General features: G+C 34.4%; 1 protein-coding gene across 1 annotated transcript; it reads right to left on the reverse strand.

The window, feature by feature from the left end:
* Positions 1-9,644: 9,644 nt before the first annotated feature.
* Positions 9,645-22,492, reverse strand: LOC142347910 (uncharacterized). The gene is made up of 4 exons (XM_075399073.1): positions 22,333-22,492; positions 15,636-15,826; positions 12,664-12,870; positions 9,645-9,824 (listed from the first exon to the last, which is right to left on the reverse strand). The coding sequence occupies exons 2-4, from the start codon at positions 15,819-15,821 to the stop codon at positions 9,645-9,647; spliced, it is 573 nt and encodes a 190-aa protein (XP_075255188.1). The 5' UTR covers positions 15,822-15,826; positions 22,333-22,492.
* Positions 22,493-26,160: the final 3,668 nt, after the last annotated feature.

The following is a 26,160-nucleotide window of genomic DNA, read 5'->3' on the forward strand; positions in this document are numbered from 1 at the left end:
GGTAAAAAAAAAACATTAAGTTAGTTACATCACAACGACGAAACAGCACGAGTCAAAACTTACGAAAACGTTCCTCAATATCAGAGAAAACCAACATGGAAATGAACAAAAAGCTACATAACCACAGCAAACAACAGCAAGAACAACAACAAACAACCAGAGCCAGAAGGCTCCGGAACCTAACTGAAAACTTGAACTGACTAAGACCCCTGGACTGACTGCGTTCATGCACTAACAACCGAAAAATCATTTTTATAATCTACTTCTCTTATCTCTTGAGGACAGTATAACCAAAACCAAGAGATCAAAGTTCACGAGCAAAACGTAATAAATCAAACAGTTGAACTCTATGGACTGAAAAATATTATTAAAAAAATCTTTGACAAAGAGACAAAACGTTTGTCACTCCTCAAAATGAAAAGATCCCGTAGTGTAAATGCATGGTAGATTAAAAAATGTATAGAAATTTTTGGGAAAAAGATCTGCTGCAAGTGTACGAAGGAGAGAGGGGGAGGGGCAGGTGGGGTAGATCAGAGAAAACAGCCCGTCAGAAAAACTTAAAAACTTAAACTTAAAGTAAAAACGGGTTCAAAGTTTTTTCAAATAGTTACTTTCACTTTGAATAATACTGATCTTATGTCATTAAATAGGGTGATAGGGGGTGTTTTCAATATAGCAGCCCTCTCCCACAAAATCATAGCCTCTTTTTTTCATTTACGGTAATTGGAGCGGGTTTAAAGGGTTTATGACTATAACTTTTAAGGGTATCAAAGGAAGGATCTCTAAATCAAGCTTAAATTGGCGCGAGTGAAAAGGTCATTTTTTATTAGTAAAATACTTCAACATTCTCTCTCGTAGGTCAAAAACACCAACAAATCCAGTTAAATAAAACAAAATTGAGGCGATAAAATGTTGTTAACAACATGAGATTGGGTTAGACATGAGTGAGATTGATTAGATTAGTTAGGGGTGGGGGAGACTATGAGGTCAAAATTAATCAAAATGACTTTTCCACCTTTATTATTGGCACTGCTTTTTAGTGGCAATTATCTAAAGCAAATACCATTGTCAAAAAAAAGAAGTCAAATGTCAAGTAATAAAAAATCAACAGATATGCTTGAGCTAAAAAGAAATATGGATCTTTTCCGTTTGTGCCCCCCCCCTCAGCTTAGTGGACGCATATTATTTGCCCCCCCCCCCGACGCACGTGCCATGTTTTTACCTGATAATTTACTATGTAATGGTAGGTGCTCTGTAATTGGGGGCTTATAACGTACTGGGGGGCCACAAACGGAAAAGATTCAGAAATTTTAGAGTGCCATTACTACTATCTGAGTCGTAAATGACGGCAGAAAAGCTATTATCCGGTTTGTAAAATCAGTACCAAAAATAACATAAACATCTGAAACACAAAAAAATAATAAAGATCTGTTTCTTAGGGAATTGTATTTGTAACTTTTTTTAATTTCTGGTGCATTACTTTTGATAAGTTGTTTTCATGGAATAAAAAAACGTTGGCAGAATTTTCTGCACATTTTTCTACTCAAAGTTATAGTATCTAATCTGGTTGATTTCTAGGCCAGAGACTAACACTCCACAAACAAATGATTAGAAGAAAAAACATGTTGCAAAAAACTCACATACACATTTGCTGTCCATTTCTACTTCTTAAACCAAGGAGAAAGGTTTCCTAAGTTCGAAGAACGATTCCATTGCATTGAATAAAGAAACTGTTGCGATGAATTAATAATAAGAAAAACTTTTTATGTTTTGATAAGGAAATTTATCGTTTCACTACAGTCTTTTCTGCTAAACCATTTTTTTAATAAAAGTCCGTTAGAAACTGATAAAAGATGATGAATTTAAAATATTTTGTCGAAGTCGTTGACTAATTGAACTATATAAGTGAGGTGCAATTCAGTTACCGCAGGCATACAGATAAAAAAGTATGCTATTTTTTATATTTTTGATATTCCCATTGTCTCATTTTTTGTACTTTTTTGGAACTGCATTTCAAATACCACTTCTCCCTGGAAACCTCATTATTTTTTCTGATTAAATCAAATTTAGAATTTTTGAGTTTAAAAACTGAGTAAAGTGTATTTTGCTTAAAAAAATCATCTCAGCAACGATTTTTTGTGTAAGTTTTCCCAAAAACTCGCTCTACACTCTAAGAGCAAAAAAATGGAGCCACTGTTTTGACGTCAGAGATATAAGCAAAAACAAAAACTATTTTCTTTTTTATTCTGCCATCAATGTTTGTCATTTTACCCAAAAATAGATGAAATCACTGCGCAGGACTGTTTATTAATAAAGCAAATTAAAACTATAAAAAACGTTGACTTTTTGGCAGTTGTTTAGAATAAACTACAAGTTATTTTCCTCAAAAAAGGCTAAAAATATATTTTCACTGATAATAACGTTAAGAGATAAGTTTCGTACTAAATCGGCATTTTCTCATTTGTGATATTTGCTGAAATTGTTTCCGAGGTAAATACAAGAAAACAGTAAAATATTTAAAATTGATTTTATTTTTTGTTAACTTTTTGATTTCTGTTTTCCTCAATCTTTTTTTTTCTCACATCTAACAGTAGCTTTATCTTCTTATTCATTTTTTTGAGTTTCCATAGAAATTCAAAGGCACAATCAAATTTTCAGCTAATCTTTTTAAAGTTGTTTTTAAGGTTAAACTGTTCAACCATATTAAACTGTTACAAAAATTTTACTGCAACAACTAGGAAAAAGAAAAACGCTAAAACAAAAAATTTTAAAATTTTGTTACCAGTTTTTTTTTAAATTTTGTTGTTTTTCTTTAAAGGATAGCGTTTGTTTATCTACCTTTTAACCAAGGATATTGTTTTTTCCCCCGTTCAACGATTGGTTTTCGCTGTTTCTGACTTAAAATTCTCAAAAATTTTCAATTTATGAAAAGTGTCATAAGATCTGTATATTCTTTAAGCAAATTCGAACAAACTTGTTAACGGAACTATTGAGTAGGTGACAAGAAAGTCGGAAGTTTTGCAGCTTCAATGTTTTTAGGGCTGTAGGACTGAAATGTCAGAAAAAAGATAAGTTTTCACCGCTGACAAATTTGTCAACGGCTCGTTCTTGGTATATCTAGCTGCTTTTTTTCCCTGTCAAATTTAATAAACTCATTTTTTTTTCTGAAAAATACAAAAAGATTTCCAATGATGTCACTGGAAGCATTATAAGGTCTATTGCAGTGACAATATCTTTTCTAATTATTAGTTTCGAGAAAAAAAAGAAGCTGGAGATTTGAATGATAATTTGTTTCTGCGAATGTTTTTGAATTCATTAGTTTATATTTAAAAAAATAGTCTAAAAATACTTTTAAAGTCGATTTAATTAAAAACTTTCCCTATTATGCTACTTTTTTACATTTATTTCAACAGAAAAAACAATAGATTTGAATCTCAAACGCTATCAAAGACATCTGATATTACAAAAACAAAAAAAACATTCAATATGAAACTTGTTTTCTAACAGACAAAAATTGCAGCACTTTTCTTTTCGTTTCAGATACAACTTTTAGCTGACAAGAAGAACGGATATAGTAAGACTTTCGGAGAATATACGTTCTGGTCTTTGTTCCCGTTTGATATTAATTGCCACAGGCAGATTAATAAAAAAATCACGGTATTTTTCGTTATTGTTAAAAAAGCTTAAATCAAACGGAAAAGGTTTCCGAATATCTATGAAAAAGAAAGATCTATCCACCACAAAAAGAATTCGTCGAGAAAAAAAAATCAATTGCGATTTCTCCTAGGTCTTCAAATACTATGTTATCAAACGTCAAATTTGAAAACCACTAAATGCCGTGGAAAATACTTATCAACACTTGATGTTACTTGTTTGGAATTCCAAAAAAAATTAAGTAGATAACTTTTTTGTGAGCAGACATTGTTTTGAACCGGTAAATTATAATTTAGAATCCTGGGGATAAATTTCAACCGACTGAAAATAATCTAAATGTACAAATATATAGAATAATTTTTGGGAGAAATTGGTTCATAGATGATTGCTGATTTTAAATTAAAGCAGAGTTGTTCTTCACAACCAATTTGAGAAACTTTCTTTGAACAAATTCATCCCACCCTTTTGAACTGTCTTCGAATGAACAAACCCCCACATTGAAGTCCTCCAGATTAATCAGTCCTGAAACAAAGATGGGAACATTGATGGGACTGAACACAGATGGGACTACTGCGATGGTCTACTGACCGTAAATTGTTGCGTTTCTTGTTACGCTCCCCATTAGGTAGTCACGTATAAAAATAATAACTAGACGAAGCTATAACTAAGCAGGTGTAGAGCGTTGAGGGTTAGTGGATCTTTGTCCACGGCCGTGCATCTCTCGCATTGTGGTATGTAATCCGGAAGCAATAGGCCAGCAATCACGGCGAAGCCGCGAAGCGCGCCCACCGTCTTGTCAACTAACAATATATTATCGGTGGACATTGAGAATTTATATCTTTAATAATTTTTTGTCATTTGTTGACTGCAAAATTTGTAGCGTGCACACAGTTCAAAAAGAGAGAGAATAAATCATGAGAACATTTGGTGGTTCTTATCCCTTTTGCACTTTATTTTGTTGCTTATTTGCCGTAAACACATTATTGTCAAAGTCTTTTTGCACCCGAAAACAAAATGGAAAGCTGTTAGCACTTTAATTCGTCCCTAAGATTCTGTTCACAGCTGAGATTAACTAAATTCAATTTTTTCACGAAACAGGTCTAAATTTCTTCATAAACATTTGTTGTTACAACACCAATTTTTGTTGGGGACAGAAAATATATGCTCAACTGGATTTTTGTTTTTGACTGTGTGTCAATTTTGACCGTGTGATATATCCATTGTATAGAGTTGTGAGTAGTATCACTAGAGATCCTGTCTTGCGCAGAGTGCAGAATGAAAATGTTGTTGAGAAATACATATTTTGAGAAATTATCGAGGTTCGAAACGTTTTTGTGCATTTCACAATTTTCACAATGACTTTATTCAGAATTGGCAACATTTCTGTTGTAATTTCTGTTTTTATTTTCTGGATTATATTACCAATTTCAAAATTTCTGTATTCAAAACGCACCAATTTTACAACCACGATATTATTGATCGCAATTTGTTTCATTGATTGGAGCAGATTGGGAGTTCATTATAGGTTCTCCTTTTTTCTGATGACCTGTCGACATTTTATAAAAAGGCGATATAAATGATTTAAATGTGCAAACATACTGATGTCTTATAGTTGCTATGTTGTCAACTAATGATTATTTGACTTTGAGACTAGGCGCTTTTCATAAAATTTTTTAATGTTTGCTAATTATGCCAGTTTTTTGTTCTTTATGTTTTGTTACCGAACCTGGGCCCCATTGATTATAACAAGGTCTGAAAGAATTTGTAAAACGACTTCAGTGCGTAATTTATGATATTGATTACTTTCAAACTAACTGTTCTTGAAAAAATCTATTTTTTAAAAGAGTTTTATCCAGAATTGTTGATTTTATCTGTGGTTTTTACCACAGTCTGAGTATTAAAAAGTCATTTCCAGTTATTGCTAACGGTTTTTATGTCTATGAATCTAAATGTTTTCAAAATTAGAACTTTGATTTTCAATCCCTTCTTTTATTACTTCTTACTGTCATTTTTGATGCCTTGCTGTTAATCTTCTTAATTAATAAGTTTGCAGGTAAATAAAAGAAAAAATTTTGATCTAATGTTTTTCCAATTAGCAGCTCAAAGTAGATATGTAAATCACAATCAAATATTTTGCTAAGTTTTGGCCGCCTTTTGAGTTTTATTATATTTGGCTCTTCTTCTTTCTTCTCATTGGGTCAGTTTTTGACATTTCCACTTGACTTTCAAAAAATGCGCAGTTGCAACTTTTTAATGCGTTACTGATTTTTGAATTTCTAATTACAAATGGGTCTTTGTTTTTCTCAAAAGTATCAAAGGACTTTTGAAAAAAATGCGGCCCTCATTATTGTTTTTGTCTAGTTGTAAATTAACCTAAATAACAAAAAAACCTAGGTGCTTTTTTCTGAAACAGTATCTGCATATAATTATTTTTTAAACTTGATTGACTCTTTGACTTTGACTTTTGTTTAAATTAAACGTGAGTTTTTAGTGATTTGCTATTAATTGTTGTTTTTCCTGGAAATGTCTCTGAATATTAAAAAAACAAACATATCTGATCAACCTTCTCTTAAACCATCATCGAATTTAGGCGATGGTTCTACTGTTTAGCTGTTTACTGATGCAAAAATTGTATGTCTTTTAGATAATTTTTTTTTCTTTTCTGAATCGCGACTTAAATTTGCAGTTGTTCTTTCGCATTGGTGTCAGTTTTGTCACCTATTTGCTCGTTTGGAAGTGAGATTGGTTGATTTTGGTTTCGAATTTTATTAGTAGGAAGTGGCTAAAGTTTTCAATTTGTCGTTTTCTGATTTTGAAGATGATGCCATTAGTTTCCAAACAGGATATGGTTTTACCTTTGCTTCCTTCTTAAGTTGTCGTAATCTCCTTAAAACAAAAACGCGAATGTCAGATTTTTTCAAGGCAGATTGTTTTTTGCAGATTGTGGTACCAAAAACTTTTTTTTGCAAAAAATGTACTTCGCGCCTATTTCAACTTTTTTTTGTTTTTTTTTTAATACGTGGGTTAATATGATTTGGTAACCAATTTGTTAGGTCAATCATTAGATAAATTTAACAGGAAAACATGATAATTTTTACCCATGACTAAATTGGTGATTGTCCAGATTTAACCATTTCTGTTTAAATTTGATCTCATTTTAATTTCTTAATAAGTATGTGAGTGCAGCAGTCATTTTGTTCACTTCTGAATCTAAATTGTGATATCATTTTCTGGTCAAATTTAAAAAGAGGCCAGGAAAGTATGATAAGAAAAATGTTGTTATTTCAAAGGTCATTACTATTTGCGATTTAGCTCGAAAGTAGGATAGAGCTTGATTTCTGGTGCTCACTTTTTTGTTGCTTGGTAAAAATAATTGATTACTTGATATTTTTTCTGCTTAGCAAAATTGCAGTACAATCGATTTAATTGATGTCTCTTCGTTTGTTCTAGTTATCATTTTGGTGAATTAAAGAAGTTTGATCTCACTGATATTAAACCCCTTTTCCTGTTTACGCGTCTGTCATTTTTTGAGAACCTAACTAAATTTAAATAACAATTTTTAACTACTTGTTTAGTTTGAACGTAGTCTATATCTACTTCAGTATTTGGTAGAAAATGGAGCCCGTATTGGTGGATCAGCGATATTATGTGGCAACGCACACTAGCGAGCCACCTTGCTCATTTACAGATTCCATTTGTTTATGAAAAAGGCTCCTGAAATGATCAAAATATTTTGAGGAAGAAAAAAAAAACATCGCTTGACAAGGTCTTACGGACTTTTTAATGTCCCTTAGAGCGTTTACTTTGTGTTTAAATCTATACATACGTTCAATATAAAGAATACCTTTCTTGAGAACAATTTTTCACGATTATGTTTTCTATATTCATTTTTTGCAAACCTTTCTGTTCCATTTGCCATGCCATCTCAATGGCGTCATCAAACTCTTTTCCTTCGTCGAACATACACGAAGCCAATATTTTCCCCTCAATTCTCCATAATTTGAACGGGTTCAAACTGATCGATGGCTTTTCAGGACACACTCCGTACAGGAGGAACGTTCCATTACGAGCTGAACGAACCAAGGAATTGTTCTGGTTAGATATACAAAAAATCTAAAATATTTTTGTGTTAAATAATCTCAAAGCTTTAGAGCCATTACTCCTCTAAAATTTATTTAATTAAAATCTTTTTTATCAACAATTTGTCGAAACTGAGCTATTTCCTGGTGTTTGAGACCTCAAAACTGCGACAATGAGTTACGCTTGAGAAAAAATGAAAAACAAAAAGCACGATCTTTAAATTGATCGAACTGGTGAAAAATGGTCTACATTAAAAAAAATTATAGCAGTCAGTTGAAACAAAATACGGAAGTCACCCAAGTAACGGACTCCAATGAATTGCGCCTCTATTGAAAAGGCAAAAAATTTGTAACAAAAAAATGAGGTGTTCTCCAACTTTATTTGTAAAAAACATGAATGGACAGAAATTATAATGAAAAGGAACTGAAAACAGTGGTCATTTCACAGTTTTTATGCTATCTTCAACTGTTGGCTGATGTAAGAACGCACGCATGTAATAGTATTGTGGACCCATCAATATCTAGAATACTAAGCGCAGAAAACCGCAAATGCAAGAAGTTTGAAAATTAGAATTTTACATGATCAAAAACTTTAGACAGTTCTGTAATTCTCAGGTGCTAAGAGAGATTTTTATGGAAAGAAGCATAACTTTGAGATAAAACAAGAAGCGTCGAGTAGATTAGATTAAAAAATCTGAAAGAAATTGCCTCATTAAGCACAAAAATCAACCATTAACAGTTATCTTTCAAAAATTTATAAAATCAAAGTCCCGAATCTTCTCGAGTCCATTTTTAGAATGCTGAAGATTACTGTCCACGTTCTATTTCACATAATAGAATTTTTTCCGATTTTTGACCTGTAGCCTTTTTTTTCAAAACACCTCAATCATTCACTGACTTTTTTCCATAAGTTCACAATCCGAACCAACATTAAGTTCCAGCAGGAACCAACATTAAGTAATCAACCCCTCAGACACCCGCCCGGCAGGCTAACTGGGCAATAGTCATTCAACCCTTAAGGGTGTTTCCCAGAACAATTCCCTAGATTGTCGATTCCCCACTCGACCACAGAAGGTGCCCCAGTGCAGTCCACAACAATATCAAATTTCTTCTCGCTCTTCAATTGAGATATATGTCCAAACAGAATAGCAGTAGCTCCCAGTTTACGAACTGTTTTTTCTTCAAGCTCAGTTGTACAGTAACATGTAATGTTTTCAAACTCCTGCTCTTATTGTTTCTTACTTGTTTACCATATTTTAATGCGCATTTGGCGCTTTTTAACTGACTCTTGTCATAATAGATGATAATCCCTACATTGAGTTTTCAGTACCACTTTTGGTTCAGTCAATTGATATTTCACAAAAACGTAAAATGTATAAAATGTTTAAGTTAAAGTGCTCACTTATTTTTCTGAACGACTAATAGGCATTATTTTCAGTGGAAAAAGGAAAAATCTGTCTTTTCAAATGTGGACTACCCAACTGAAAATTAAAATTTAGTAAGTCTAGCTTCAATCAATTTTTGTCTTGAAGTTATCACTCAAGATACAATACCGATTTTATTGTTTATTGTTGAGGTTTGAATTATATTATTTTATATTATAATATATTATATTATTATTATATTATAATATGTTATATTATTATATTATATTATTATCCCTAAAAATGGGCTATATAGTGCATGCATGTTCCCCCGTAGTTATCCATGGTTAACGTACCCATTTTCCACGTTACAGTAAGAAGTAAAGTGAACAAAAACAAGCTAATGTTGTCACCGTTGTCCAAAAAAATTCCGACGAAAAAAAATAACAAAAAATATGTAAGTTTTGCGACGAAATAATTTGAATATTTTTCAAAATCGTTTGTTTCTAGGACAGATTAGTAAACAGTAAGTAAGGATGTTATTTCATCATCCCTTGTGAGATAAGATCCGTATCCATAACAACCCAGCCATCCCTGCTCCCATAATCAGCACCTCATGTCCTCGTGGCAAAGACTGGAGTTTGTTCACACCGTGATATACACACGCAATGGGTTCCAAAAGAACTGCATTCATAGATCGGAAGCCATCAGGGAGTTTGCGTAGATACTAAAATTAGTGTTCATTATGATTGGCAAGATGGGAATATTTGCATTCCCCCCCCCCCCCCCCCCCCCCCCACACACACACACACACACACACACACAAACACAACACCAACTTTAATTTTTCGATAGTTGGATGGTTTGAATAGGCTGGTTAACCTGTTGAAATTTAAATTTTAAGCACAGATACAAAACAAGAAATGGCGATTTTTTATATAGGAACGGGCATTATGTTGTTCTTGTTATTTACAGTTGATGGCGATACAGTGGTATCTAGATTTTGGTCTCTGATTAGGCCATTGGATCTAGTCTGTGTTGGCCCTCACCTTAGAGGGCATGAATTTGTTTGCCCCCAGGTGCACATATATCTTATTACATAGTAACGTGCTATGAAGCAACACAACGTTTGTAACATAGAACACAAAATTTGTAGACATAAAACACTTGGGGCCGAAACAGAATAGATCCAGACTATCTTGTCTTGATCGAGGGTAATATTACACACAATGTAGAGCGTGGTAACGTAAAGTTTCTCTATTAAATTGATTGATAAATACAGTGATATTGCTTACAAAACTAAGTGTTGAAAATTCTTAGTATTATATACTAATCCATAGAAATCTATACACTGCAAACCCTAAATTGAACACCATCTCTTTCACAAGCTGTATCTATCATTAACTCTGAGGAAACTTTAATGAAAGTTGATCTCAGATCTGATTATGCATCAAATATAAGTTTAAAAGAGCATGAAACTTTGAGCGAATTGCGATTAACTGAACAGAAACAAAACAATGATCTACTCAGTAACTGTAAGCAAAGCTTACAGCATTAATTTAACAATTGACTTTTTTAAACCACTTTCTTTTATCTTGACATTTGTTCAAAGGGCCTTGTGGCCAGATGAAGGTTACCCAGTAAATTGCAAGATTTTCAAACAGGTTCATTGGACTATTCGAATTCCGTTTGTAAAAAAAAGAATGTTAAAACTGACCTTTTTAATCTCAAAAATTTGCCTGAACTGCCTGAAAAGTGTCTCGATAAACAACATTTTACTGATGCAAGAAACTGAAAAATGTTTCGTTTGTGCAAACTTGACCGACTTGTCTCTTTAAGGTTAGTTTACAAACTTGATTATAATAGAATTTCAAAAAAACTCTGTTTGAAAACAAATCAGAGAAAACTGTAGATAGCTGAGCTCGAACAGATAAAAGCTCTTAGAAACAAGTGGCAAAACTTTAAGAGTTACCCATTTTTACTGAAAAGTTAGTAATTTGTGTCTCTAAATACGGCAAAAAAGCATGAAAATTTTTTTTTCGTCTACTTCTAATATTGTGTGTTTTACCTTTTTAGATGCAAAATTTAGAGACTTGTTTTAAAGACATTGAATGACACAGAGAAAAAAGAGACAGGAGGAGAGAGAGAAATAGAAAGAGAGAGAGAGAGAGAGAGAGAGAGAGAGAGAGAGAGAGAGCTTGGGGAAAGATTTGCAGGCGCCAATCTTTATCACAAAATACCTTCAAAAAGAACACTTCCCCAATTGCCTTGATTGACGTCAACGGTTTTATCAGTAGGTTTTCTGATACAACTAAATGTTTTGCACCGTCTAAATGAAAAATTTAGAACTTTATGAGGGGTCATTCGTTGACGAAATAAATTGTTGGCAAAATATCATTGCGAAGTTCAGGTTTTCGAATTGTTACTTTCTGTTGTTTTCTAATCTGTCATCAGGAATCATAATTTTTATGTTGTACATGTTATCATGTTTTTTATTTAATATTCACTGAAATTAAAAATCACAAAGAATAAATGATTGGGAAAATTGCTGATTTATTGAGTAATTCTTCTGAAATAAAAATTGTACGCCACAAAACCACTTAGTTCCACTTGTTTTGGCGTTACCCAAATCATTACTCAAATTTGACTTCGAATATCGTGAAAATGTGTGAACAGATCTTTAAAAAAACATCACCGGAAGAATTCCGGATACAACTCAATGTAGTCTCAAATATTTACTTTCCGATGGTTGTGAGCATAAAAAAGACTATTTTAGTTGAAATAAAAGTTAAATTTAACTGAGAAAAAATTTAAAAAAAAAACAAAAATTCAAGTACTTTTTCAATTTGTACAATTCCAAATACAAAAGGAGAAAAATATTTAAAGTGATCAAGACAATTCCATTGTTCACACAATTTCGGAAAAGTCAAAATAAGCCCAAGAACATCTCTAATTTACAAATAATGCAAATACAATTTTTCATAACTTTTCTCAAAAATCAAAAGAAACAATTGCTTGGCACTAAAGAACTTTTATTTAAATTGTTATAGCAACTCTTCATGAGCGTTATGATCACATTCAGCTACAATGATGGGCTGAAAAATGCTAAAGTAGCCTTAAAACCGGAGAATTAAATGAAAAACCATCAAGTTAGAGTAAAATTATCTTTAATTACCAAAAACATTCAAAAAACTATCGAAACAACCTGAATTTATAACGCTAGTCTGATACAATTTTGTACAGAACATAGATGTTTCGAAAAAAAAAGACAGCTTGAAAAAGCCGCACGTGAAAAAAAATTGCTCGCTTGGCGAAATTTTTTTCACACCTCCATTTGTCGCTCTGTTTTAAGAGAAGGCGTGAACAATATAACCATTCTCCTTTTCCTCTGAAACAACTTTTTTAACCTTTGTTCACTCCCTCGCTAACTTATCAAAAAAACAGAAAACGATAAAGCCTGCTCGAGTCTAAAAACGACAGCGCCCCAAAACGATTGAAATTCATTGAATTGTAAAAATCTGAATTGCAAAGTAGTTCGGTCGCTCCATGGCTACCTCATCGCTTACTTTTGCCTTGAACTTGGCGTACTCAGCCATTGCTCCATCAGAGTGTATTCCAAAAGTAGACCAGTTCTGACAATGGGTACTGTTAATACTCTTGTATTTGTCGCAGTCATCGCAGTCTTCACAGAATGAATTGGGTTGTAGCACTACACGGTCACCCGCTTGCAATGTAGTGACATCACCACCAATTTTGATCACATCCCCAATTGCCTATAAGCAACTGATGTAAGCAACTGAAAAATGTTTCGTTTGTGCAAACTTGACCGACTTGTCTCTTTAAGTTTAGTTTACAAACTTGATTATAATAGAATATCAAAAAAAAACTCTACCAGATAGCTGAGCTCTACCAGATAAAAGCTCTTAGCAACTGTTGGCTAAACTTTTAGAATTACCCATTTGTACTGAAAAGTTAGTAATTTGTGTCTCTAAATGAGGCAAAAAAAGCATGAAAAAAAGTCAATTTTTTAGTCTAATTCTAATATTGTGTGTTCTTTCTAATATTGTATTTTTGACAGCTGTTTTTTGGGGAAAAGGCTCAAATGCCTTATTCGTATGGCAGTTCCTTAAATTAGGAACCAATTGCTTTTGACAAGTCATTTTTAGTAAGGTTTCCGATCCCGACCGGTCAATCATAACAAAATTCAATTCGCTTCAGCGCAAAAAAAGCCGCAATGCAGAGGCCGAGTAACTTTCTGATTCAACTGACAAAAAATTTTGAGTATAACGATTCCATTAGTGAGTCAATTATTGAAAATAGAATGTTCCTAACTAATCGTAGAATGAAATTTAGCGTAGATATCAGAGTAGAATACCTGTATAAAAGAACTCTTTTCAAGGTGTCTTGAAATGTAATTAAACTTCGAAATCTTTTCGAAAACAATTGGAGAGAGCGAACACTACCCCTGTTACTGAGTAAAGCGAGAGAATATTAACCGATCAGAATGGAGTATTTGAATACGGAATTAAATTAATAAAATATGCACAGAAATCGTCCCAATTACGTATAAAGTTCCGAAAAAGTTCGTTTAACCTATTTTTAAGTATTTTTTTTACCATAATATGTATCGAAAAAGGCAGTTTTCGGCTTAAAATTTTTAGGTTCTATAGACGATTGTTGATCGATTATGAACCGATTCTGACGTCAATAACATCAGACAAAAAACAAGTAAAAGAGCATCAGAAAAATCTTGCCGTCTAAACTCTCACTTGTTGCTATTATCGTTAATGCTAATACATTACTTAATGTTAACGCTACTTTATCACGTTGTTATGTACGTCCGAATTTCAGCTTTGTCGTTATATATGAAAAAAGGAACGAATTGATTCTTCAACGAAAGAGTTGTTTTGCACCTTTATATTTGGTGCCGCCGCGGATTACGAGGGTGTGACTTAAGTTTGTTCTGGTATTACGGCTAGTTTGTTTGGTTGAGTTTGTTGCTGTGGTCTGCTAGCATAGTACTTCCCGACCACCCCGCTCGTTGCTTGATTATCTCTCGCCCGTTCCTTCCCGTTTTTCCGCTTCGTTGCGCGCTACTGGTTCAACGCTTCCGTTCCAACGGTCCGTTTTTGCGCCGCGTCGTGAACCCGTCTCCCAACATTCCCGCTCCGTTCATTCCCGCTTCATCATGCGTCGCTGGTTAAGCGTTTCCGTTCCGTCCTTTGAGTTGCCCGTCACCTACCCGCGTTCACGCCCGTTCCGTTCCGTCTCCCGTTTTGTATTGCGTGAAGATCCAACGATACGGAACTTTTGGTATCTATCGGCAGGGAAACTTGTTTATCGCCCTTATCACAAAAATTGGAGCATCAGCTTATAAAACCCTTATCATGAATGTCCTTTTGTTGAACCCTCGAAATCTTCCCGCCATATTGCCCGGGTATGTGACCAAAATGTGAGTGTGTATTCCTTGTGGGCAGCTATAATTGTTCTGAGAAATGCAAAGATGACTCCAGCTGTCTGAAACGATGAGATGGGTCACTTTCAAGTGAAATTCTTCCGGCTTAATACATCTAACAAATGGGTTGTTTTCATACTGGACCGAGAGCAAAATTTGACACAGATTAACTTCCGAAATTCAAGCTAATCAGAAAATATTAAACAAAAACTCATTGTTGGGAAAGAGGAGAAATATTATCTGCTGATATTTTTTATGGGGTTGAGAATATAAACCCTCAAGCAAAAAACCCACATAATTTCAGATAGGAAAAAACCCCACGGAAATAAAACCCCCTTTTAAGTTACAATTTTGATTGTTATAATTTGTTCGGTTGTGATAGTTCAATATCAAGTTTCACGAGCCGCTAAAGCATTGTCATGGCCCGCGAGGCATGGCCAAAAGCGCTAAATGCGCAGATCTTTGAAAAAACAAGTGGGATTATTTCCGTGGGGTTTCATTTCCTATCTAAAATTGAGTGAGGGTTTTTTTCCGTTAGAGTTTTTTATGTGCCCTTTTTATTAACCGTTTTTATGTGCAGTTGTCTGTATCAATGCAATTTAATATTTTTTAGAGTGGGGAATATGTGAGAAGAGTTGGGCATCGCGGCCGGTCAATTGACCGACGATGAAAATAGCAGACACGCCTTTCAGCCGTCATATATATATATATATATATATATATATATATATATATATATATATAAAACTACTCAAATATAACTACTCAAAAATCAGAGTTTATGATAATTACCCTTGTACTGAGCGAGTAAAGTAGCGTTTTTTTGTTTTAAAGCAAACATTGATTACCTATTAGCTAATTTGGACATGCTTCAATGGCTCGTGGGATTTGATATAAATCTATCTCAACCGAGAAAATTATCACGGACAAACATAAATAAGTCGATGTTTCTGATAACAGTTTTTGAATTATCAAATTCTAATTTTTGCATCGTCCTGTCAATTTTCTCACATAAATCTTGAGTGCCGTACTGCGTGAGATTTAACTGAGTAACATTGTAAAATCTTGGGTTAGAGTGTTAACCTCATGACCATTAATGATGCCATGTTTTCCTGGATATTTTCCATGAAGCGTAGATATATCCGTTCCACACACCCCAGCGCACACTATCCTCACTATGACGTCATCCTGTTCATCAATTGATGGAATCTGATCACGTTCTTCCAACGACAACTTCTTGTTCACGTGGTCTGCAATTAAGGCTTTCATAACTCCTAAAATCAGCTCAGATTTTGTCGACTCAACGTGTGATTTCATTACGCAAAACTGGTTAAGTGCCCAAACTCTGGTCACATACAATACCAGTAGTGATTTATATCAATCATATCTCAATTCTAGTAACCTGTAGTAGTTGATAATTGCCACTGTTCTTGGTTGGTTCTGCTCAGAAAAGGTTATTTCCAGAGTAAAGAGTACAGCTTGTTCAGAAATCCGGATTTTGTACTATCATTTATTAGCCTTGACATAGCGAAGAGTGACACGATCAAAAAATGGTCAAAGAAAAATACGCAAATGAAATATTATAACTCATTGATATGATTCGGGTGAGACGTCTGAGCTCCAATGAGAAGATGATGTTCTTTGTTCTATTGGTCTTTAGCTTTCACAGATACTTCTTTGTGAATAAATTACCTGCCTAGTAAAATTGAACAATCAAACAGTAAAATTTAGCGCATAATTCTCACTCTTTATTAATGTGTCAGAATTATTAGTTGTAAGATTTTATTAATTTTTTTTACGCGAAAACAATCGAATTACAGACTATTATAGAAAAAATTGTATCTGTAGCTTATCACGTGAATAAATTGTATTATCACATAGCTGACATGACGTTTTTGCTAAAAACAAACCGAATTTGATTATAAGAGGATTTCAGCGCCGAAAAAGTATATTTCAATAGTAAAAAATTAAATGCAGTTCTGAAGCATTGTATATCGAATATTTGAAGAATTTTATGCTCACAATGTCTTCATTATCGTTTTTTGATGTCAAAGAGTCCACCCAGGAAAAACTTATCCCGCAAGGTCAAAAAAGCATTCATGTGCCGAATTGAAGACTGAGCAGCAAAATTTCATACTTTTGTAGCCCATAACCGGTAATTTTTGTGGTTTTATACAAGCAGTTCATACTCAAACCAGCTTTTAGGTTATTAGAAAATTTCACTTCAATCATCAAGTTGTATTCGCATAGGATATGTTTTATGATTTGTGATGCGAAAGATTACTATAGAAACAATTCATTGTTTGCAGTGCAAGCTCACTTCCGTTTGTCACAAGAACCCGGACTGAGGTCAAAATTATTTTCAGTGCTGAATCATAGTAACTTTTATTCTGTATTTTAATCTGCCAAGAATCATGATCATGTCAAACATTGAATTATTAGAGTAAAAAATCAAGAAAACTTAGTTATTCTGAATTTGTTCTGAAATGCATGCCAAAATTTTACTGTGCCAAAGTGCTCAGAAAAATAATATCAACCTGAAATCGAAGTTCTCAGAAAAAAGTTTGGCATGTGAATACTCTGAATTTACTATGAGAATAACAAATTACTCTGAATTTACTAAGAGAATAACAAATTACTCTGAATTTACTATGAGAATAACAAGTAAAATATTCAGTCCTTATTTACGATTGCAGTTCTCAAAGTAAAAACTTAGTATTTCTAGATTGGATTTCGCGAAAGAAAGACATTTATTTTAAGTCGCATGTCAAAGCACAAGCTTACAGAACAGCTTTAATTTACAACTAGTTTCTAGCTCTACAAATGAGTGGAATGAAATGAAAATTGAAACAAGAAATTGAATAAAACTTGATCATTTTTTAACAATAATAAACACCACTAAAACTTAAATATTTACGCTTAGCACAAAAGGAAAAAAATAAAAAAACACAAATCACCTGTTCACGTGACTGAACCATACTGGTTAACCTTTGAACAGCAAAATTACAAATATGTAAATAACATTAAAATTAGAACTAAAATATATAATTCTAATCGTATGCTCATTTGACATTTCCCATCGTTCAACAAACTTTTAGAGCTATTTAAAACTACTTATTAAAAAATCAGAAGGCTAATAATTATTCACCAATTTACTTCTTTTATAGATTTCTACGTGGTATTTATTGGATATTTTTGGATTATTGTTATTATTAAAAACACCGTCAATGAATTGTTTTACCTCTAAATCAGTCAAGCAGTCATCTCTGTTGGTTATAATGCGGAGCAGATCACACAAGTAACGTTAATTTGCGTTGCGAGAAGAATTTTGATCGATGAATGTACGAGTTTATTGCAAACGGGATCAATATAAACAGAAGTTGCTCCGATAGACTCAATTCTTTTGTTTTTTTTTTCGTTTTTAATGGCTGATATATCTTATTTCTATTGAAGTCGTAGAATAAGGCCTCTATTGAATCCGTGAACTTTTTGTATTTCCCAACGACTTTGCAAAGACGTCAGAGTGTTTGATTTCGTCGTTAGTTGACTTCGGTTCGAGTATGGCTGATTCCGCTGCTTATTTTGATTGCGGGAGGGACGAACTACTCTCTATTTATGTTGGATTTTACCTTGCATCTGACACTTATGTTGGCAGTGCAGGTTGCGCAAATCTGTAAACACAATATAGAATTAGGTTATCGTAGTTTCGGTTGCGTTTTGGAATTCTCATGTTTGTGGCTCGTGTCTCATGGCTACTGGTCGACATATGTTATTTGCCTGATGTTTTCATGTAGTTGTCCGAGACATTTTTGTGCTCTTGTCCTCTTGTCGTTTTCGAAAATTTTCTTGTTTTTGTGTAGCATTTAGATGTTTTAGAGTTTTCTCAGCGACCATTGCGGGGTGTGTGCTAACATATTCCTTCAAATCTGTGTTTTGCTTTTCTTTTGTACCAACATTTGCAATATCCAAAATTTTCACCCTTACTAATACTTCTCCCGGCTTCTTGAATTAACTAGTTGTAGGACTGGCCTTGATAACTGATGATCCTGGTGCCAGCACCTCATAAAGTTCATCCAAAATTATCTTCTGCCGTCTTGTTGATCTTTGGGGCTTCATTCGTCATTCTCTGCCAAATGGATACAACATGGCGCAGTCTGTCAATTATTCTAATAAAAAATCGTTATGTTTCGATGTCATCAGTGAAAAACCAACAGTCAACCTACAACTAAACTGGAAGAAGGGGAGAAAAGGCAAATTGGTTGGTTCGTTTGGCAAAAAACAATAATCCACTGGACCAATGGTTCCGAGGACTTTCATAGCCTGTGACATACCCAACGGAAACGTTTTACGAGAAGCACCCGATTACGATCGAGGGCACTCGGCTAAACAGAAAGGGAGAGAAAACCACGAAACCAAATGTAAATAGGTTGGCAAAGCTGCTGCCCAAAAATAGACCAAAGTGGCCTTTTCTGCGAGAACAATCCCTGGGTAATAGTGAAAAAAGACACGCCTCAATACTATATCTCGCATTGGCACAGAAAGCAAGAGAATAACTGCAATCAAACATTATTTTATCTGAAATCGTCATATTGTCAACTCAGCGGATTAGGACGACGAGGAAAGAGGCTTTCATTAAAAGCCGCAATGAAACAAACGATCGGTATGTTCTTTTCACATTCAAACAACAAAAAAGACAAATGAACGAAAATTTCAGCGGAAATAGTCAAATTAATGGTGAAGAAGACAAAAAAAGTGGAGTACTATTTATTACGAACAAGAGAGATTTTGACATGCAAAAAGAGTTTCTGAGAGAATTGGCCATTCCCAATAAAGCAGAGTAAACTGCGAATCACATGGAACTGGATGCTGAAAGTCTTTGAATTAATCAAATCTTGCCATATCAACGCATTTTACAAACAGGGAAGTCAATATCAAAATTGCGACGCAAATGCCTCGCTTCAAGACAAGAGTGCAAGTATGGGGTAATTAGATTGATATTAAAACAAAAAATATAATTCAAATGGTTTTTCTATATGACACCCCACGTGCTATATAGAACTAGCTAAATCTCAATCCCTATATCTGCTCTGTTTTTGGACCTAGTTCAGAGGCTCTAACTGTATTTGATACATTGTTTTCTATATCGGCTTTGTTTGATAGAAGCATATCAAAAAGGCGTATGGAATAGAAAAGCACAAGTACGCAAATAGGAACTACTCTGTTTTTGGGTACAAAATTTTTAGCCAACTTCCAGAGACCACATAATCTTTTATCAAAATGTTCTGTGATCTCATTTGCGTAGCGAATTTAATGGATTCTTTAGGCAATTGGATCTATTTGTCAGCCCTGTCGAAACCTGTGACCTGCCCAGGGGCCCTCGTTTTAGCTCACAAAATCCTTTGGGACTGTATGATTTAAATTCTAACACATAAGCAAAAGTAAATTTCCAAAAATAAGTAGTGCAATTTCTGACTGAATTTTTATGTTTTAAAAGTTTTTTCTTGGTGATTGGGCAAACGTTAAAAAAGTGTTCAATGTATTGAAACCGTAGAATTGGGCCTCTTTTGAATCCGTGGACTTTTTGTTTCTCCTAATGACTTTGCAGAGAAGTCAGAGTGTTTGATTTTTTCTTTAGTTGACTTCGAGTTGCGTAGGTTCGTCTCCACGACCATTGTGGGGACGTCTGCTAACATATTCCTTCAAATCTGTGTTTTGTTTTTCTTTTGTACCACCATTGGCAATATCCAAAATTGACTACTGTTTCTCCCAGCTTCTTGAATCAACTAGTTGTAGGACTAGCCTTGATAACAGATGATGCTGGTGCCAGAACCTCATATAGTTCAGCCAAAATTCTCTTTTGCCTTTTTGTTGATCTTTGTGGCTTGACATTCAGTCAGCATTCTCTACCAAATGGACACAACATGGCGCTGTCTGTCAATGACTCTAAAAAATCTTAGAGTATAGATGTCATCAGTGAAAAACCAACAGTCAACCTACAACTCAACTGGAAGTAGAGGAATAAACTCAAAATGCTCGGTTCGCGGAAATATTTTAAAAGAAGCAACCGATAACAATCGGGGGGCAGTTGGCCAAACAGAAAAGGAAAGAGAACCAGGCAACGACCAACTGAAAATAGGTTGGCAAAGCCACTGCCGAAAAAATGACCAAAGTGGACTTTTCTGCGAGGACAATCCCCGGGTAACCTGTGCTAAAATTTATAATTGAAATTGTATTTCTATACAACACACCACGTGCTATGCAGAACTAGCTAAATCTTTGTCCCTATATCTGCTCCGTTTTTGGCACTAGTTCGTCGGCTCTAACTGTATTTGATCCACTGTTTTCAACATCGGACTTTGTTTGATAGAAGCATATCAAAAAGTCGTATGGAATAGAAAAGCACAAGTACGCAAATAGGAACTACTCTGTTTTTGGGTACAAAATTTTTAGCCAACTTCCAGAGACCACATTATCTTTTATCAAAATGTTCTGTGATCACATTTGTGTAGCGATTTCAATGGATTGTTTGGCAATTGGATCTATTTGTCAGCCCCTATCGGGACCTGTAACCTGCCCAGTTGCCCTCGTTGATTTGACTGATATTTGACGTTTTAGAAAGTTTTCATGGTCAAAAACGTTAAGTAGGTGTTTATTGTACGTCGTGGTGTATCCTTGTTCAGTAAACCTTTAACTTTCGTCAAGTGAATGAACATTCGGTGCAGAAAAAAACATCACCAAAACATTCATTGACCTTTTAAAACAAAATTCAAAGTTTTTACGCATTTTTACTGACAATTCCTTGTTTTTGGTTTTTGGTAAAGCGATGAGTATACGATATTTTTTGAATATGTTTCTCTCAAGATTATAAACTTAATTAATAAATTAATTTTTTTTCTTTAGCCTGATAGAAAAGCGCTTCAATTTTTATTTCACTTTGGAGTACTTTGTTCAATTGAATAAACTTCTCACCTTTGCAGTAAAAATTTAAATCGTTTTTTTAAATTGAGGGCACTGTTATCTGCTTGTTGATGTCTTTTAAAGGAATGAATCAATTGAATCAGTATTTAATTATATCACGTTGAAGTACCAATGAATCTTTTCAAAATTACAAACTCAATTCGCACAATCAAAACTTACCGGCATATATAATAAAATTTTAACTGCATGCTTTTTATCAATAAATTTATCAATAAGCTTTTAAAAATGGCTAACTGAGGATGCAAATAACTCTTTTCGATGCAACCACACCGACATCCACATATACACACACACAAAAACCACACACACATAAGCACGTATACACAATCCAACACACACACACAAACACAAACACACACATACACATTTCACACACACACACACACACACACACACACACACACACACACACACACACACATTTACAAACTTACGCGCACGCGCGCACACACACTAAAAACGTATAAACATATATAAAGACATGTACGCACACACATCACACATACACACTTTTACACGCTCACACACACACACACACAAACACACACACACACTCACAAACACACACACACACACACACACAAACACACACACATACTCAAACACAAACACAAACACACACACGCACACACACACACACACACACACACACACACACACACATACACACACACACACACACACACACTTCACACATATATACATCCCATACAGCAGATGAAGTTTTAACCTACAAAACAAAAACAAAACTAATAAAGGAAAAGTAAATTACCAAAACAAAATAAAACAAAAATGTGCTGACCTTCGGGTTTTCAATGAATTTGTGGATGTTTTGAAATTCAAAGCTATCTATCTAATATTTTGAAATTTTGCGGACAATTTATCAAAGTACAGATTAAGTGATAGTTCACTTAAGAATAAGTACCACTTGTATAAATGCGATATAGTAATTTCATACAAGATTGTAGCGAACAATCAAGCATATTTATCATAGTTAATTTATTTGGAAACCGGATTTTATCTCAAGTCAATTAGGATTTTATTATTTCAAAACGTAATTCTCTGTTGGTACAAGCTCAGTCATTTATTAATAAATTGGGTTTTATCTCAAGTCAAATGAGATTGTAGAAAGGTTAACTTTTGTTTTCGAAAACTTAATAATGTGCTGGTATGAATTCAGTTTGAACAAATTAGTTCTGATGTTATCAGAGCAAGTCAATCATGTTTTGCTCAAGTCTTATAAGTGTGACAGCGAACGATTGTGAGAGAACAAATTAAAATAGCAGGGAAAACATTTAGCTTCAAAAACAAAAAAGCGAACTCCGAATAGAGCATATTAACATTATTCGAGAATTATCTGAGAAAAAATATTTTGTCACTTTGCCGCGCAACACGTTTAGGTTTATCCTAGTTTAGGTCAATATCAATTTTATCTGCAAAAAACCAGAGTCTGAGTTAGTGCTAATCACAAGAGTTACGGGTCAAGAGCCGAACGAGAAAAAAAAACAAGAACCGGAACCGAAAACTGGAATTTGATTGGCCATCATGTCCGGACATAACAGTCCCAGACATTGGCCATATATCTGAATGGTTTAAATTAAAGTACAACAAATGTAAGATATAGCGATTTTTATTCTGTTGCGCTCTCCGAAACTCTCAATGGCTACACTCCACACCCTGGCTGAAGAAGGGGGTGGTTGTGATCACGCACAGAACTTCGTTACGCTATTCGGTAAGAAATTTCCTCTAAAAAATGTAGGATCTTTTCTGCTAAAAGAATTTCCGCTACATGAATACGAAAAGAAATTTTGCTAAAAGATATTTTGCTAAAAGAAAGGGCTCTTTTCTGCTATCTCCCCGCCTCTAAATTAGGCACCCCCTTTTTATATCTACAAACAAAATGTATGTATCTAAACTGAGTGAATAGGCATTTATAAAATATTAACAGACTGGAAGTATAAAAATTAATACGTGCATAGTAATAAAGGACTGCGTTAATGTAGATGTCGTAGACTCAAGCTCGGGTCAGAAGAATCCAATAAGTTAAATTTTAAGTCAAATGTTGATCTGAAAAACTCCATAATCAGCACACATTTATAGTGTTTATCTATGTGAAAGTAGACAGAGATTTCGATTAGCTAACGCAAGTCTTACATGATTGACACAAAAAGAACGATATTAGTTCTGGATCCTGGACGTGATATTATGTTTTTTATTAGAAAAAGATTTTGGCCCTGTTACAAACTAGCTCATCACTTTGAGGTCAGTTCAAGTTGGAATCAGGTTCCAGCAGGTGGTAGAATTTAAGTTTTGACATCTAATTGACAGGTCAAGAAAATATTGATAGCACTAAGTCCGAGTTAGAGTTGAACTCAAGTTGGTTTGAAGGTCATTAATTATCAACAAGAAGAACAACGTCCAAGTTTTTGAGGTTCATTCAAAATCATCACATCCTCCATTTTTTCGGGATATTGTTTGTGTGAATTAGTTCTCCAAATCTTTTGGGTGGTTTTCTAGTTTTTTAAAAGCACTTATAGGCTCTGATAGCGCACACTGCGGATGCCTTGCTGTCAATGCTGCTGCAGAACTTTCTTAAAGATTTGAAGGTCCCACAAAAGTTTCCTAAATTAGGGCTTTCCTTTAGATATGGGCTCCTGGACAAGTTTGGTTGGTCTCTTCGACTGTTCGAAGATCACTAGAATAGTCGTATTTGAGTTCTGAGGTTGTATGAAAGAAGTGTTCCAGCTCTTTTTAAATAAAATTTGCTGGAACTGTTTTCGTTTTGTCATTGGTCTTTTAGTGAATAGGCTCTTACTAGCCGAAATCAACAACTGCTGGTACAATCACTCTGCGTCCCAGTAATAGTTCGTCTGGAGCTTTGTCCCTCGATTTGAGGTGTTGTGATGCGCCGTTAGTGCTTTACTAAAAAATGCTCCGAACCATAGGTCCAGATTGTGCCCGTTTCGTTATCTGAACTGCTGTTCCAGCTAGTGAATGACCTCCTAGATTATAGAGAAACAATTTCACTATCTTTATTCTCATTCACAGAGATTTAAGACTGTTTAAAATCAACACTGAAAAATTTGAGATCATTATCGTATGCTGAGCTATTTCTAATGCGGCAATTTTCTGGATAAGATAAACTATGACTGTTTCTGATGTGGTTTTTCGTACGGAAGGCTTCCATCGAGCCTGCACCCTCATCAAAAATTTCAAAGATGTTGATTGGCTTCTAAAATTAATCCATTCTATTTGGAGTGGAAACGATGGAACCTAACATAATCTTTTCCCACGCTAGGCCTGTTCCATTCACATTTCCTATATTTACCTACGAAATTTTGAACGTCTAGGCTAATGCCTGGCTAAAATGCTATCGTTCTGATTGACGCTTGAGTTGTTTTGAAGTGCCAGATATGTGTTATGTGGTTTTGCGGAAACCAGATACCTCAGTTTGCTTGGACTGAAAGGAACAACTCCTCTGTTGATTATTACATTGTTCGGATCCATGTTTTGGTGTTCGGATTCTTTTATCTCTTTCTAGGCAAAAACCTAAAACTGCCAGTTTCAATTTGCCTCATTATATCTCAGCATAGTATGTATTTTCCAAGTTTCAATCGAATTTCTGCATTCTGAGAAACCAAATCATTGCCAGAAAAAGCAAAAAAATAGCACAATTGATGGCTGTCAGATACGTCACCGTCAAATCCATTATGCGCCAAGCATCTGTCTAGAGTATCTGTTCTCTAAGTCTAACAGTTGAAACTCAGAAAACCAATGACACAGTTTCTTATTCTAGTAAGTGCTGTGTTCGGAATCCCTTCGTCTGGTACAAAGAGATATTTGAGTGCTTGTGGTGCTTCTGTATAACACATCGTAATCTTGAAAAAAATTGCTTTACTCTTGTGGCCAAAAAAAAAATAATAGTGCTATATGCTATAAATTTGATTGTTTCTGCTCCGCTGTAGACAATTTATTTGAGACAAACATGTCTGGCTGTCCATAAAGCAAACAAACCCCGTAAAATGTTTTTCAAAATCATGAGTAGTAACGGTATTAAAGTCTTGAATATTGTAAAGATGATCCGGTATAAAGCAATTTTTTGGTTTTTAATGTCACTGAAAACATTTGGTGCTGTTGCCACAAAAAGAAGTCGCTAAAGCTCATCCAATGCCATTCAGAAATAGACCTTAGTTGTGAGATCGTGAATACTTCTTCCATAGAGTTCAGTCGTTTGCTGTCAGCTGGTGGATTTGCATTTTTAATTTTTTAACATGTTTTTGATCTGCTGCTATTCAATCCTCTGGAGTTGAGTCTAGAGAAACCTTGATGACAGTTTTTGAGCTCGACTATTGTTTCTTTAACAGTAAAGTTTCTCTGACGTATTAGATTTCCAACTGCCAGCATTTTTGTCAAACTGCTCCATGCTAGTTGCGTAGAGTTTTTGAAACCTTGAGCTATGCGGAATATCTTGATTGCTGCCTGCGATCTGTCGCTCATACATATATCACTCGTCCTTTTGTCTATTTTATCTTATTAATAGGCATCTGACAGGTAAATTTTGCCAATTTATGAGGTTTTCTGCACACGGAAGACTGTCACCATGTCTTGTGTCAGGTAGTATTCATCTATG

The sequence above is a fragment of the Convolutriloba macropyga genome, chromosome 10, assembly GCF_964194025.1.
Source record: "Convolutriloba macropyga chromosome 10, txConMacr16.3, whole genome shotgun sequence".
In the NCBI taxonomy this organism is placed as follows: domain Eukaryota; kingdom Metazoa; phylum Xenacoelomorpha; order Acoela; family Convolutidae; genus Convolutriloba; species Convolutriloba macropyga.